Source organism: Tiliqua scincoides, chromosome 2, assembly GCF_035046505.1.
Source record: "Tiliqua scincoides isolate rTilSci1 chromosome 2, rTilSci1.hap2, whole genome shotgun sequence".
In the NCBI taxonomy this organism is placed as follows: Eukaryota; Metazoa; Chordata; class Lepidosauria; order Squamata; family Scincidae; genus Tiliqua; species Tiliqua scincoides.
The window spans coordinates 120,990,221-121,006,488 of NC_089822.1; the positions used below are offsets into that span (position 1 = coordinate 120,990,221).

At 46.3% G+C, this 16,268-nt stretch overlaps 1 protein-coding gene and 1 pseudogene across 1 annotated transcript in view; one reads left to right on the top strand and one right to left on the bottom strand.

Moving 5' to 3' along the window:
* Nucleotides 1–16,268, bottom strand: part of LOC136640793 (LIM homeobox transcription factor 1-alpha-like) — a 74,489-nt gene that overhangs the window by 6,848 nt on the left and 51,373 nt on the right. The window contains exons 3-4 of the mRNA XM_066616119.1: nucleotides 2,069–2,301; nucleotides 727–884 (exon numbers count right to left, since the gene is read on the bottom strand). Of these exons, the coding sequence (XP_066472216.1) occupies nucleotides 727–884; nucleotides 2,069–2,301 (391 nt within the window). The remainder of the gene's footprint in view (nucleotides 1–726; nucleotides 885–2,068; nucleotides 2,302–16,268) is intronic.
* Nucleotides 2,371–2,490, top strand: LOC136643439 (5S ribosomal RNA; annotated as a pseudogene).

Consider the following 16,268-nt stretch of genomic DNA (forward strand, 5'->3'; position numbering starts at 1 on the left):
AGCTCCCCCCATGGAAGGTGGAGATGACATTATTTGGAGTGTCACTGGAGGCAGGAGGTGTGGTCTGGAAGTTGAGTAGTTCCCCTGCTCCCCTGAAAAAGTTAAGCAGGATAACCCTTGGATGGCCTCGGATGGGAGACCGGAATGGAGCTCACAGAGGGATGTGAAGAGTCAGCTGACAAGAGATGGATAACATCTTGAGAACCTGCTGAGGTGTGATTTGCAGCTGTCTGTGAAAGCTTGGAAAGTGGAAGAGAGTGGCCGGGATGACAACCACACTTGGAAAGAGAAGCATCACATCTCTTTGCCTTGCAGACACTACTGTGGGTTTGATTTTTAATAAGATTTCCTGGGATTCAGTGCTCTTCTGGGAGGGTTTTTTTTCCTCTCTGATGGCTGTTTTCAACCTGGTTTCTGTAACCTGAGGTGGTGGCTGTGGACACAAACCACCATGCTTCTTCCCCATTCAGCTGCTGGCCCTACAAAGGGAAAGCAGAGAGCAGGAGTGGGCTCTCATACTAACCATTAAGGACTACTCCCTTTCTTCCCCAGCTTACTTTCTACCCCAGTACGCTTCCTTGGCAAATGCTCTTCGGGCAACAGTTTCTGAAACAAACCAACATGTGCATCTTTTTCTCCTCAGTGAAGAAATACAAGGTTTTTCTCTTAGTCCTTGCAACTCAGTGGATGAGCTGGTTGGCGCTCCCTTCCAGAAGCAGAAATTACCTTCCGGCAGGGCTTGGATGAGACTTCAAAGGAGGCCTTGAATGCTCGCCGCTGCTGCGTGGTGAGGATGGTGCGTGGGCGTTTGGAGCGCTTGTGGTCTTTGCCTTCCTCACCGCCTTTGCCATGTGGGTGGCTCCCATCCTCATCCTCACTCTTCACTACAAAGGAAAATGGAAGCCATGTTAACTAAGAATTCTCTCCATCTGGAGCCCAACAAATGGATACCTCAGGGTTAACTGCCAATTTCAGAAGTCCAGGTGTGCCTTTTGGATGGATGCTCCGAAGCAGATTGTGCCATAGGGATCAATGTGGGTCCTGTGAATCTATACAACCAGTGTCATGTAGTTGCTAGAGTGTCAGACTAGGTTCAGGGGTATCCAAATTTAAATCCCACCTCAGCTGCGAAGCTCAGTGGATGATCATGAGCCAGCCACTCTTTCTGAGCCGAACCTAATTTGCAGGCAGGTCTCAGAAGATTTCACTTCATGCATTAGGTGAAGTAGATTGTGTTCCAGCTTAAGCTTTCATGGCCATTTGTTCATCTTTAAGATGCCACAAGGGCTGCTGACTTACAGGGTTCTTGGGAGAACAGAACCAAGGGTGGGAAGAATCCTGTATGCTGCCCTGAGACTCTTGACGGAAAGGTGAGATTAAAAGGTGATAAATGTTAACACAACAGACAAGTATGCATTGACGTTGCTACGATTTTGGCTGGTGCTTTATCAGTGGCTTCACATGCAGAACTTGAGCAGGTGAAATTTTTCCTCATGTGGGGTTGGGGGGAGAGAATTTTGTTGGCTACATTTCTGCAAAGCTCCAGCTAAAGAATCCAGAAAGGGGTGCCAGGGACTGAATGTAGAATCTATTCCTGCATGCAAAGCAGGTGCTCTTGCAATGGACTAAGCCAGGAGTGTCAAACTTGTTTCATATAGCAGGCCGAATGACACTTATGATGCCTGCTGAGGGCCAGAAGTGATGTCATTAGGCAGGAAGTGATGTCATTAAATAGGTTATGACCAGAAATAAGCACTTTTTCTCGCTTAGGAATACATTAGCTGCAAATGACAGAAGAGACAATATGCAAGTCTTGATCATATTTCAAGATATGTGAGAGCCCAATTTTCATGTGGGCCGCCCTTTTAGCTGTAACACCTCAGCACTACTCAGCAGCTGAGAGCCCGAGGGCTGGATAAAAAGCTTCTGCCGGCCCCTGGGCCTTATGTTTGACACCCCTGGACTAAGATCTCTTTCAGAGGGATGACATCCTCTGATGGTGAAAAAAGAACACTTTGTACATGTTCAGGTGCATCCTCCTAGCCCCCAGTATAGTGGCGTCTCTCACCTGACTCAGTGGGAGCAGGGCTGATGGCGCTCAGCATTTCCCTCTCCTTCTCGTAGTCACTACGGCACAGCAGTTGCCCTTCCTTGAGCACAAACTCGTCACCGCGCTGCAGCCGCCGCTCGCACTCACAGCAGGAGAAGCAGTGGACATGGTAGACGTTCTCCAGCACTCGCATGATGAACTCTGAGGGAGCAACTGCTTTGAGGCAACCACTACATTTGGTCTGGAAGAGCCTGAGGGAAGGAAAAAGAGTGGTAGGGCGGAAGTTGAGTGCCAGCGAGCACAAGAACAGTACAAATTCAGGCTGCAGCAACTGTTACCCTGCACATGCCTGATTTCATCTGATCTCGGAAGCTAAGCAGGGTCAGGCCTGGTTAGTACTTGGATGGGAGACCGCCTGGGAATACCGGGTGCTGTAGGCTTATCCCATAGTCTTTCGAGACTGAAGGTTGCCAACCTACCCTAAAGCCATTTGTTAACTCAAATTGTGCTCTACATTTCTGAAAAATGAAGGCTGTGTTTGCTTTTTTTCAACAGTTACCAGAGATTAAACCACAACCAGCTAGTAGGAGTTCTTCTGAGTAAAGATGCATAGGATCCAGTTGCAACATTAGGCAAATTATGTGGATTAATAAAGAAGGGCTTATTTTATGCAATAGTATCTTCTGCATCCTTAAACCATGGATAAGAGGGTTAAGGAGCTGCAGGGATTTTTGAGCCCATAAATTTTCCTTTCCACGGCCAATACCAGCTTTGAGTGGATTGCAGTCTGGATCTGCACTGTGATGTGGAAGAAGACCCGCTCCTCCCATGGCCTTGATTCAAATTTCTTTTCCGCCCCCCCCCCATGGCTGTTTTTGAAAATAGGAAATACATCAGGGGTTCCAATCATAGAATTTCTCCATCCCCACTGATTTTCAATTGGAGCACAGGGTGAGTGGATCAGAGGGTGATCAGGGCCATGAGTCCCAGGATGGGGGCAGGATTAGCTGTGCCAGTGTATCCTAATCCCCTTTCCGGGCCTGATCGCCCAATCACACACAAAAATTGCGGGTACAGGTCCAAATTAACCTGTTGCAATTGCTGGGGCTGGCCCTGAGGCAAAGGGACAAATGTCCCCTTACCTTGAGGAGACCTCCAGCAGCCAAAAATCCCCTGAGGGATGTAATGCAGCCTGTACTGGCGCCGCTAGTTTGCCATGCAGGAATTTAGTTAGGATTGAGCTGTAAAAGTTCCTTTGCTGTGACTCGGCAAATGAAAAGGAGGAAGGTGAGCATTTTGTTTCATAGTATGTTGGCATCCTTCAGTCTTGGAAGACTATGGTATTGCGCTCTGAATAGTGTTCTGGAACAGAGTGTCCTTTCCAGTGCGTGAAGCCTGGGTAAAGTAGATATGGAGGATAGGTTGTTACCCATGCAGCAAATCCCCCCTCTCCACGTTGCTGAAATGGTCCAATGGAAAGGCAGAGGCCAATACGCTTGGTTCCAGCGACGTCACAGGAGTTGCCAGAACGTGACTGTGTTCAGCCATGAACTGCCTCAGGGACTCCGGCTCCGGATTTTGCCTCGAGGTTGACTCCTGAAGCCTTTTCCATAACTGGATGTAGCCACAAGGCAGTGGAGGTTTGGGGTCAGAGTTTTCCTTCTCTCAGATGAGCTGCCTTCCCAGGCTGACGAATCCCATCTACCCGGTGGCTGTTTAGTCGCCTCTTACGACAAGTACAACCAAACTGAGGGCCTATTCTTACCCCCAGCCCCCAGGGGAAATTATTTCTTTCATAATGTGGGAGGTAACTGCTTGCTTTGCAATATCCCCAGCTCAGACATAGGTGAAGTGCTGCACTGTGGGGGGAAGCCTCCCCCTGAGAAGTCTTTCCAGGAGCCAAAGTGATCTGAAGCCACAGAAGAGAGGAGAAAGAGAGGAACTTGTGCTGCTGCAGCATTGTTCACCAGATCCAGCTTGGGCTGGGCATCACAAACATGACTTTTCTCAATGTTCCACTTGCCTTTCAGATCCTCAGGATGGGAGTATCTCTCCCCAGCCAAACCCAGCAATCCAATCTGGCACAAGGCCTTGAGGAACCTGTCCCTAGAGTCTTTCTCTGCATGCTGCAGTGAATGACCAGAAAGAGACCTTTTCATTCCACGATACTCAGTTTCAACAGCACTTACTCTGTGGCCATTATACTTCACACAGTATTTCAGTGGCTCATTACAGAAAACGGAGATATAGTAGGAAGAGGAACAGCCATTGCTGCAAATAGACTCTATAAGTTATAAAGATGAGGAAAGAAAGAGCCCATGGTACAAAGATCACAAAAATCTGAATAAAGAGGGCTATTAACTCAGTTAAAGAAATCATAATGGTTAACTGCATGAGTTATAGTAAATTGATTAAAGTTACATTTGAGAAAAATAGCTCCAAAGAAAAAAAAGCAGACTTTTAAAAACTTTTAGATTAGAATACCTGCTGCATTCTACCTTCCCTCTTACAAAGGAGGGAGTGTCTCTTTCAAGATGGTGCTTGCCGTTTGCAGTTTTAATAAACCCTTTTTATGTTAAAAATGTAAATATCTGTTGCCTAATTAATTGGAGGTACCTTCTGAATCAATTAAAACATTTGTAATTAATGAACAGTGAATTCTTAATGGATTAAATATTACAAAATAATTGTAGGTTTCTGTGCTTGTCCATTAGTAGAAAAATCAACAGTTCAAAGTAGGGTAAAGTCTTTATTAGGTTCAGCCAAAACAAATATAACAAGATATCATCAAAAGAGCAAGCTTTTGATTCCTATAGGATTCTTCATCAGGCTGGATGATAAGCAAAATCAGGACTGGGCGGGGATAATAAGGACATGTAAATTTTTTTAGTCTGCAGCTTGTAAAATGAAGATGGAGTTTAGATTTTTATGGAGTCTTGAGTCAGCCTCTAAAGGACTTGAGACAGTTTCAATATACACACAGGGCTGCTTAGTCAAGGAAAGAAAACTGGTTGAAACCCCCCACTGTGTTTTTGAAATATAAAGTCTGTGATGGCCCAATCCTATTGAGGGCCTGTGCTGGTAGAACACGTGTTCTGCCAGCATGCCCTGCTGCAAAAGCGATGTAAAGCACTTTTCAGCAGCACAAAGCCCAGGTGCCCCAGAGGAACAACAGAGGCCCACCGGAGCAGGTAAGTCCAGAGCAGGGATGGGTGGGGAGGGCGGAACAGGGAGTAGATGGGGCATGGCGTGGGAGGATTGAACCTGAGAAGGGGCGGGATTAGCAGTGCTGGTGAGCAGCAATCCCAGGGCCCTTCCCGCTATCATGGATCACTGGCACAGGTCCAGGTTGACCTGTTGTGGTTTCTGGGGTTTACCCCAAAACAAGAGGACAAATGTCCCCTTACCCTCAGGAGAGGTCCAGCAGCCAAAAAGCTCCCACATTGCCATGTGTGGATTTAGGTTTAATTGAGCTGTAAATTAACATAGGGCGCAATCCTAACCCCTTATGTCAGTACTTTCCAGCACTGGCATAGCGGTGCCAATGGGACGTGTGCTGCATCCTGCAGCTGGGTGTCACTCATGAAAGCCTCTTCAAAGTAAAGGAATGTTTGTTCCCTTACCTCAGAGCTGCATTGCCCTTATGTTCATGTTGGAAAGCACGGACATAAAGGGTTAGGATTGCGTCCATAGTCTTCAGGCTAACTTGAAACATACATGCTTAAGCCATTTCTGCCCAACATTGCATATACACAACAAGGAACAAATGTGTACACCTGTGGGCTGGGCAGAAGTAGGTTAATTGTTAAAATATTGCAGCCCTAGGAATAATTTTTTTAAAAGTGCAAGTGGTACTGCAGTATTCTGGGGGGGAAAAAACAGCTGGGGGAGACTTTATTTCAGATGTCACTGTAGACTCTCCATGCATCTTTCATTGTATTTGATTCCCACCTACTGCCAACACACAAGACTTTACATTTCCCTTCCTACATTTCATCATCAGAGAAATCTTTTGTGTTAGCAAAATCCACCCGCATTGTCCTGCTCTGTCTCTCCAAATTGTTTGCAGGCCCCTTCCATCTGTAGCATCATCTGCCAATTTGACAGGCATTCCTTCTCCTGTATTGCTGAATATCATCCTCCCTCCCTCTCCAAAAACCAACCAACCTTGGATCCATGACCCTAAAACTTCCTTTAACGTCTTCAGCCCCCTGGCACGGATTGGCGTTTGAACAGAGAAATAAATAACCCTGGCCAAGGCTTTTGCAGCAGATGGTTCTGATGAAGTAATTTGGGAGCTAAACAAACGAGAGTGGGGCGTCTCACCAGGCTGACAGCTTCTCTTTAGCCACTTGACAAGAGAAAGTAATAAAATGGGGATTAATTAGGCTGTTGTTTAAACACACACGATCCTCCCAGCCAGCAGGGAAACTCATAAACCGGGATTGAGAACAAGACGTGGGTTAATCCTCCTAGCAAACTCTTGCCGAGCACGGGATGGAGGGGATTTGCCAAGGAAGGCTCATCCCTTCCTAATACCTCCCTGCCTTGATTTGCACTTTTGGTTGAAGTGGCTGAGACTGTTCTGATTGCAGCCGAGGTGGGATAAGATTTCTGCCTTTCTCAGATTTATTGCAGCTGAGGAGTAGGGAGTCGTATAGGTGTAGGCTGTGCAGGCTGGCAAATAGAACAGGGACAGACAGAGAGACAGAGAGAGTCCAAAAAGTAAGTAAAGCATGGATAAACAGACACATACATGAAGTTCTGGTGAAAACTAGAAATTCAATGAATTTTCAAAAATTTGCAATTCTGATTTTGATTCCAAAATCTGATCTCAACATTCATGACTTGAACTTGGGAGCTGAAGTGTGCATTTGAACGCCAACTGTTTTGATTGGTTAAATAAATAAGTTAATATATAAAATGTATCAAATTCTATTGCAAGTCAAGGATTCTGACAGATATTGATTGCTGCTTGTTAAACACTGCCAAATAATATCTGCCACTGCATTCCAGCAATAAGATGCTGTCAAATGTTGACTACTACTGCAGAAACCTTGGGTGGCAAGTGCTGATGTTTGCTATCATGTCCTTGTCAGCTACTTGCCATCAATATTTGTGGAGGATGATTTGAGGAGAATTGGGGGTTTGGGTAGAAATTCCTTTCAGCCCTAATAGATGCAGAAGAGGATGAATGCATTGTTTTGCTCCAGGGCCAGCCTGATCACAAAGTCACTGCCTTGCCAGCAGATTTTGGATGTAATACAGCAGCAGCAAATTTTGTCTAAAAATATGACATCACAAACCCTAAACACACAGGCTGTTGTGGTAGAGAAATGCGTCTCCAGGTTGGAGCCAGCTTCTCAGATCAACATAAAGTTATTTCCTTCTGTGCCTAGGTCAGGATCCTATTTCTTTATCCCTGCCCTCCTGGGAACAAGTCATTGGTAAAATCTGGGTCCAGTTAGAAGATATCTTGGATCTTGAAGGCTACTATTAGTGAAATGCCAAGTTGTCACTGTTCTGATAGACCAATTCTGCTGTTCCACAATGAGTCAGCTTTGAAGCTCGTGTTGTGCTTATATCTGATAAATGGCCAGAGGCCAGAATCACATGTCTGATTTTTTATTATCTCTTCTCCCACCAGTGCTCAATGGCTGGATGTGCTTTACAGTGGTAGATTCCACAGGCACAGACTGAATGAGAAAAAACAATGATGTGATGGAACCAGCACAATTTTGGCAAGTGGATGAGAAATTCTAGTAAAGTTACGGGGGATGACGATGACGACATGTTGCCACCATTCAGCAGCAAGCGCCTCATCTCTGAAACACTGAGAATTTCACACCCCAACAACCCAAAATGCTGAACAGCACCCCACTTTCACATTGACGGTTCTTCATAGCTTCAGTCATTACATGATCTTTGACATAGAGATACCTGCTTTTCATCCCAGACATGGCAAAAGTGAAACGGACCTGTTTTACTGAATGGTTCCAACTAAGATTTGATCACAAATTGTGAACCACAAGACATTAGAATGTTACAGAGACAATCACAGTGACAGATATTTCAAATATATTTTTGATGTGCCAGTAAGTGGGGCTATGTAATGAATGTTCTCACACATTTGACAGTATTGCAAGGTAACTTTCTTACTAGGCAAGAAAGAAATATTGATTGATTGACTGTTTTACTCCCTCTCCAAAGTGTGATGATCAAGGCAGCCTCTGATATCAGTTTTCTCTGGGAGAGTGAGTGTGGTGAGGTTTACACTGCCTTTGTGTCAACGGCTGGCAATGAAGTGGTATGCATCCAGCAGCATGCTAACAATGCTTGTGTGAGGCAGAAACAGTGTGTGCTTGGACTCCAAGAATATAAGGAATCAACAGGCTGCTTCTGGTGAGCCAGTGCTTCCCAAGTCAACTTGTACCAAACAACAACCTTCAGGCAAAACTACTTCCAGGGCTGGCAGGGTGAGGACCCATAAGCACCAAAGCAAGATGCAGAGCAGCAGATCTGTACATTTAAACCTAGATCTGTTCCAGCTCAGTAGAAAGCAGGTGGGGACAGTCCAATTTTAAGAACAAAAGGGATGTAAGGTAAGGAATTCAGAATCCTTTCCCCATCCAGTGCCTACCTCCCAGTAGCCCTCCCCCCAAGTGCTTTCTCCTAAGCTAGATTAACTTCCGGTATCAGAGCCCCCAAATGGGGAATATCATAACCTTGGAGATATATTGTAGGGAGTGATGCTGCAAGTGATGGGGGAGGATTTAGCACTCCCTACCCACACAACTTATTTGATCTAAAACTTGGGCCCAACCTGCACGAGATGATTGGGTAGATCTGCATTTGAACATATGGACCTGCTGCTCTAGTTTGGCTAAAACCAGCACCTTCTGAAATGTTATCAAAGTTCGTAAGACGAGCCCCGCTGGATCAGTCCAAAGGCCCATCTAGTCCAGCTTCCTGTATCTCACAGTGGCCCACCAAATGCTTCAGGGAGCTTCAGGGAGATTAGGAGAGGTTGTGGGAGATTAGGGCACAGCAGACCCTCATCAATCAAGGTACACACTGAAAGGGATGAAGAAGTTTGCATGTCCTCTGGCCAACTACCTGTATCTCTCGTCCATATATATTTTGTGATGGTGGATCGGTTCCTCAGATCTTTGGAGAGTGCACCTGGAAGCAGCGTGGCCTAATGTTTATCCTCCCTTATTAAGGTAGTTAGCTTTGTGGTGCTAAAAAACCACGGCGTTTACCAGAAACCTCCCCTGTATTTACATCTTAGGGGATTGATGGCTATGAAGGGGTGACCTGTGCCTATTGGCTCTTCTCCTCACTCCATAACTCAATAATGCCTCCCCTGTCTCCCCCCTTAAGCCCCGAAAACAAATCCGCTCCTCTTTGCACTAATTGAAGAAAACAGGCAGCGAGCGACTCATAAACACGGTGTCAGCTCGCATTACGCAAAATTAAAATTCTCAGCACCAGGAATTCCTAAAGAGGCTGCTTTTTTAATATCGTCCGAATCCGTTTAAGCCTGGGTAATATTGTTTAGGTTGCCATGGGAACAGAAGGCAGCTCTGTAGCCACCGGTGGATTGAAAACTGTTTTATTATTGGTGTTGGATTGACAGATGTAGTAACTGGTAGAGTCTTTGCACTACCTGTCAGATGGGACAACCACCATTTTGGGCAGAATAGCTGAATTGGGATTCAACAGGGTTGGAAGAAAGTCTGTATCTTAACTGGTTAGATCTATTCTGCTGAGACCGGACTCCAATCTCCTTTCTGAATACAGCACAATGTCCTAAAAGACTACACTAAGTCCCCTCTGGAGGTGTGCACATAACTGGAAACCGATGTAGGTTGGAAGAGCCGGTTCTTGCTGGCCCAACACAACGGCACCTGTGTGAAGGCACAGCAAAGAACGTACTGCACCCGCATGCAAGATGCCTGTAACTTGGGGAGCACGTATGTCAAAAGTCGATGAAACGTATTCTGATCTCTGTAAGGTTAGCAACTTCTTACAGACTTCGCACACTTTCTCACATACACTCTCGGAGATTCAGGTTACAGTAGAATGCAACGTGGAGCATGATTATGGGGCATTTACAGTATTTATTTTCAATTCATATCCTACTTTTTGACCATTGGTACCTCACAACACATGAAAACAAAACATTTGAAAACAATGAAAATGTAAAAATGAAGCAGAGCAAGTCCATCCATACATCACTGATTCAAAACCCCCAAGTCGTGGTAGACAAATGGATTCTCAAAACAGAGAGAGAGGACACATCCTGGACCTCTTGTGAGGGAGGCCTGGAGACTACCACCAAGACCCTGTACTAGATGCAGGTTAATTGAGTCTCAGCAGGTGATGGCATGTGCAGCAAAACTCTCTGGGCCTAAACACTAGCACCATGAAGACACCGGTACAGCAATCTCAACAGTGATGATAGTACAATTTGCTCGTAGCTTTTCCCCACACTAGTATGCATCCAGTGCAGTGGCATCACTAGGGGAGTGTGGGCCACATTTGGTGATGCGCATGAAGAAGAGGTGCCACCACTACTCAGCAAAATTTTTAAAATTTTGGTGTTTTCAAATAATGCCATCATGTTACATATTCAGTGCGGAATTGCATGCAGAATATAATGAAAAAAACCATTTTGAAATATTTCTTTTATCAAATATTATAGCAAAAAAACTAGTAGTGACAAGGGGGTGGTAGATCACCAAGCCCACAGCCCCAGGCGTAGCCCCGCCCACTGCATGGGAGGAGGTCCATCATAGGGGTGATATGCTAGCCTCCTGCACCAGGTGACAAATCCTAGTGACCCCACTGATCCAGTGTACAATCAACTCATAGTCTTGCCCCTATGTGGACAGTCTTAAATCTTTGAACTGCTTTATGTTGCATGACCAATAGTTTACAAGCACTGTGCTGCCCCAACAGCACTAGGGATTGAATTCTAGTTTCTTCTTTTTCATTTCTCACTGAAATGTCTTTTGCTGCCTTGATTCTGGGGGAAGTGAAGTCTGAGGAAAGTGGGCAGCCTGTGATCTAATTAAGGCAGCTTCTGGGGTTTTTTGATTTTTAGAACATTCAACATCATCAGCCATGGAATATCATCACTTGCATGTTTGTTATGTATTTTTTATAGTGACTTTGAATAGTTATGCCTGGAAAGTGCTCTGTATAACCAGCTCAAGCTACTTATGCTTGCCTTCAGAGCATCCCTGGCCTAAGTTCCCCTTATCTGTTTGTGACCTTTGCTCCTCTAGCTCTAGTACTGCACTCTCAGTTGCCCAGAAGTCTCCTGCTCCCCGATACGATTCTGCTTATTCTTCTTTACTGACCTTTGCGCCTGGAACTGCTTCCCAGAATGCCTCCTCACCACCTCTTACATCCTTCAGATCCCTCCTTTTCTGTGGAGCCCTTGGTCTTAGTTATGGTAAGCCAAACAGAAACTGATGGCCCAACCCAATTCCTAGTCAGCCTGTAGTGTGCAGCAGTGCCGGTGTGGGCTCCTTCACATGCTATGGACTGATTGGGGACCATGATGCAACAGAAAAGGGGCAATCCTAACCAACTTTCCAGCATCGAGGTAAGGAGAATGCAACATCAAGGTAAGGGAACAAACATTGCCTTACCTTGAGGAGGCCTCCCTGCCTGCCCAACTACAGGATGCAGCAAATACCCCACGGCACAGCTATGCCAGTGCTGGAAAGTTGGTTAGGATTGCGCCCTAAAAGAATTTTACTTACCTAATCTTTTGTGTCATGGTCCCCAATGGGTCTACTCATATCTCTGTCAGCTCAAGAGGACATATTGAGGCCAGGAAGGGAGCATAGGATATCTGCAGCGCCACTTCCGTCTATATTTCTTCCTGCTCTCCCCCACACACCCCAGCTGGCCCCAATCCCTGCCCTAATCCTCCTCTCCCTGTCCATGACCCATCCCCACCAACTTACTGGAACCGGTGGTGACTGGGTGCTCCGATGGCACACAAGCCCAGTAGCCAGCCATTTACACTGGTGGCCCTGTTTCACATGCTGGTACTGCAATTGGAATGAGAGTTCCATCAGAAGACCCGGATAGGATTGGGTTTTAAGGCTTCAAACCTATGTACTCTTACTTAGCAGTAAGCTCCCTAGTAACACTTACTGCAGAATAAACCTGCATGAGATTACATCCTGCATCTACCTACATGTAACTACTTTTGTTTATATCCTCTGTCTATTACTATACCTTGGTCTTTTCCCCTTCCTCCACTCTGTTGTCTCTTCTTTTGTCAAAATATAGGCTGTAAGCTCCTTAGTACAAGGATCTGAATTTTGCTTTTTCATTTTATAAAACATTATGTATGCATGTATGAATGCATGAAACCTGAAAGCTAGTTTTTCCAGTATTTTAAACTATTGTATAAATATGATCAGTACTCATCACACCTCATTTTGTTTTATTTTTGTCCCTCGTGTCTTGGAACTGATCTTCAGTGTTCTTTCTCTACACACATGCCTCTTGTACACATACACTAGAACTGCAGGCTTAGAGTTCTTCACCCACCCTTAATCTCCTTGCAAAATCAAAATCAACTTTAGATAATCTTTTAGGGCACTTAATGTAGGCAGAGAGAGAAGAAGGAGGTATCAAACTGAAGCACAGAACATGCTGATTTGCAAATAAGATTTTGTTTTGCCAAATCATTCCCCAAATCAGTTACATGCAACAAAAGAAAAATAATGAAGGCATGCTGGTTTTGAAATTTCTGCAGCCATTCAGTGTGTGAGTTCTGGATTCTTCTGATGGAAATGAGCCTTCCCTAGACACTGACTCAACTGCTCTGGGTCCAGAGTCTCTCCCTCCTGTTTGTATGCCCTGCATTTCTAATTAAAACTACTGTACTACTACAGGGTCTCCTATTGATAAATTGGCCTGGCCTTGCCCTCCTGCTCCATTACTTGAGCATCTCTTGCTCACACTGGCACATCTCCTACATTCCCCTGGGATGACCTGCACCAGACCCCCCCCCCCCATTACTGCCACACATGACCCTGGAGACCTGCTAGGGCTGCTTTCCCAACCCCTCCTGTTTGGCCATTTGCAGTAGCAGTATGGACAGGGAAAGACATTGGAGGGCTGGCACTGTGGATCTGCATGGTATTCCCAGATACAGCAGAGCATGATCCCCACCAGAAACCCTGGAGAACCACTGTTAATTCTCACCCTTAAAAGCCACTGCTCTACAGCATTGCATTTTAAAACTTATTCATGCATTTTAAGTTCTCTATTTTAATTGACTATATTTTTAAAGTACATATATGCACTATCAAAATGTTAGCTGTTAAGATGTTGTTCTGCCAGATTTCCAGTCCAAGCTCCACCTGGAGAATTACACCCACTTTTAGCTAATTAGCACCCCTTCTTTCCTCAAAAATGACCCTGGTTCTGCCCTGCAGTCCTGCTGGACCCCACCACCAGGGTAGCTCAACCTGTTTAACCTACAGAGGTCCTCCTTCCTGCCAGCAGCCTCCTGCCACTCCAGCAGCCCCTTGGTCCTCAGCACCTATTGAGCACAGCAGCCAAACACCAGTCTTAGTGTCTCCAGTAGTTTCTGCTCCAGCAGCTTTCAAAGTCCATTCACACATCAGCAGTTCTAGCAGTCCATTAGCCATCAATTCTTCAGTCCATTTCTCTAGCCTGTCCTTCCTGAACCTTTCCTCCTTCTGCTACCCACACCAAAGTCTCCCTTCATCAGGTGCTTTTGTGCCTGAGGGCCCTATTGCCTTCAGGTGACTGCAGCTGTGCAGCACATTCTGCTGGATGCCCAGGCCTTACCCTTAAAGGGGCAACTGCTGACACCACATCCTACCTCCTCCCCAGATCTTCTGCGATCCAATACAGATGTATGTGAGAGTGCTATGAGCATATGAAAGTGGTATATGAGCTTCCTGTTCTTATTAGTACTGTGCCTGAGTAGTACAAATGGTTCTGTGTATGTGTGCAAGTGAATAATGGGGGAATGAATGCCAAGAAGGTATGCACATACAGCACTGCAAACATGTGCAGGTTTCTGCCTATAAGTGCCCTCCAAGTGGCTGTCTGGTTGTCAGGGCTTTCATGATGGCTGCTGAAGGCGGCCATCATGGTGCTGTCTGAATGGGGTCTATCCTTGTTCCTGCTGCCCCGGCTGCTAACGAGGAGGGGGCCTGGGTTTCCCATGCACACATGGCCTGAACCGGCTATGTATGAGGTGTGTGCAGAGGATCTAGATCTGGCCCTTGGCTGGGACCAGGACAGGGAGTGTGCAGCTATTTCTGAGACAATTGCTAATACCATCAACACATGAGCCTTCCATTGGCGTACAACAGTGGTTCCCAAACTGTTGGGTCGCGAACCACCAAGGGAGCTGGGAAAGGGTTAAGGAGAATGGACTAGAAATTGGCAGCAAAATGATCACCACAATTGCAGTGCTGCCTGGCAGGGAAGGCCCCCCCCCCCCCCCGCACTTCATGGGGGTCGCTATGGCTAAGGGAAAAAGCCCACCTCCGGTTTTCAGGTTTCTTTATACAAAATTATCAAGCCTTGGGGAGGACTGCAGAGAGGGTTGCAGGCTCCCCAGACCCTCCAGAGAGCCATAGCAACCCCCATGTAAGTGAAAAAAACCCTTCCCTGCCTGGTAGCAGCGCGATTGTGGTGATTGTGTTTCTGCCCTCCCCCCATGCAAAGACTTACAGGATTCCCAAAGACTGAGTGGGACCTTGGGAACCATTGGCATACAGGGAAGACTTACCACAAGTGGCTGAAGGACATGCTGGGCCTGCTCCAGAAAGCTGCCTGGTATGCACTGGGCACTGGCCTGGATGACAACCGTGCCATCACTAAGGTCCTCATGGGGGGGAGCAGGCACTCCTCCATAGGGACCTGATCAAGGGCTGGACCTGGTTATGTTGGCAGGTGCATGGTGAGCCCTTGGGTGGCTGCTTGGGAGGGGGGCCATGCCTGGATGTGTCCCTAGCTTACTCTGCTGCACCCCACAGGCACACTGGTGGAGCCAACCTCCAAAAGAACAAGTGGGGGGGGGGGTCAGAGACTTGGCTGTGGTGGCAACTGTGCAGCATTGCTTGGTCAGCAGGCTGTCATGGGATTAAAGCCATGGCTAGCAGACATGTCCAAGTGGCTGCGGTGTTGCTGGGGATGCCAGTGGAGTTGCCGTGCTGGCTGCGAGGTCATGCCTTGGGCTCTGCTGTCTCTCTTCCTCCCCCACCTTTGCTGGCTGGTCTTAGGATATGATGGACATCACTGCAGCATTCTTGCAACACTGACATAGCATCTGGATAGGATTTGGCCTTTAGTGTCAGCAAAAGAAAGATAGTGGCTCACAATGAGGCAGACTGTGACTTCTTGCATACTGGTAGTTATCAGTTACAAATTTTTTTTGTCAATTCCCCTCCCTCAGCTGCTGCTCTGCTGTACCTACCGACTTTTGAATGCTCACACACAACCTGCCCATGGTATTTTTGAAGGATCCAGTCCCCAGGCTGGCTCTAAAAATGAACTCAGTTGGTCATTCTTAAGGAAAGAATGTCGGCATAACAAGCAAATGCTTTCAGTTGGTCCAGTAAGAACCAACTCACTTGGTCTGCATTTTAAATCAAAACTTGTCACCTCTAAGAATTTTTGTCAAAGGAAACCTAGCCAAATGGGGTAAGTCTACGCTTCTCAAGGACGTGGAGAGAGCTGGATGCGATTGTAAAGTTCTTTGGCCTCTTGTTACAGTGCGGAGAGCCCTGACCTGAGCCCTGGGAAGGGTAATTTAAAGAATATAAAATTGTACCAGTGGGATTAAAAGGTGTTAATGAAGCAGGACCTGAGGCCACCTCAAAGGCTATTGGGTCCCTGCTTCATGAAGCCGCCTTGTTTAGTTAGGGTTTAGTCGAAATGAAGCAGTCCTGGCTTAAGAGAGGGTCTGTTTACTCAGCACTGAGCTCCAAAATCCATCCTTAGCTGTCTGAAATATTGAAGTGGAAGGTTTAAAGCTGCTTTCCAGATTGTAGGCCAGGCCAGGAGCAAGGAATGGAGGGACCCTAGAAATACAACAATAGCCCCTTTTCATTTCCAGGACTTTTGATTTGATTCCTACCAACAATAGCAGAGTGATGAGTAAGTTTCAAGAGGAAAATCCCCCTTGGCCTTGTCTCCTTAA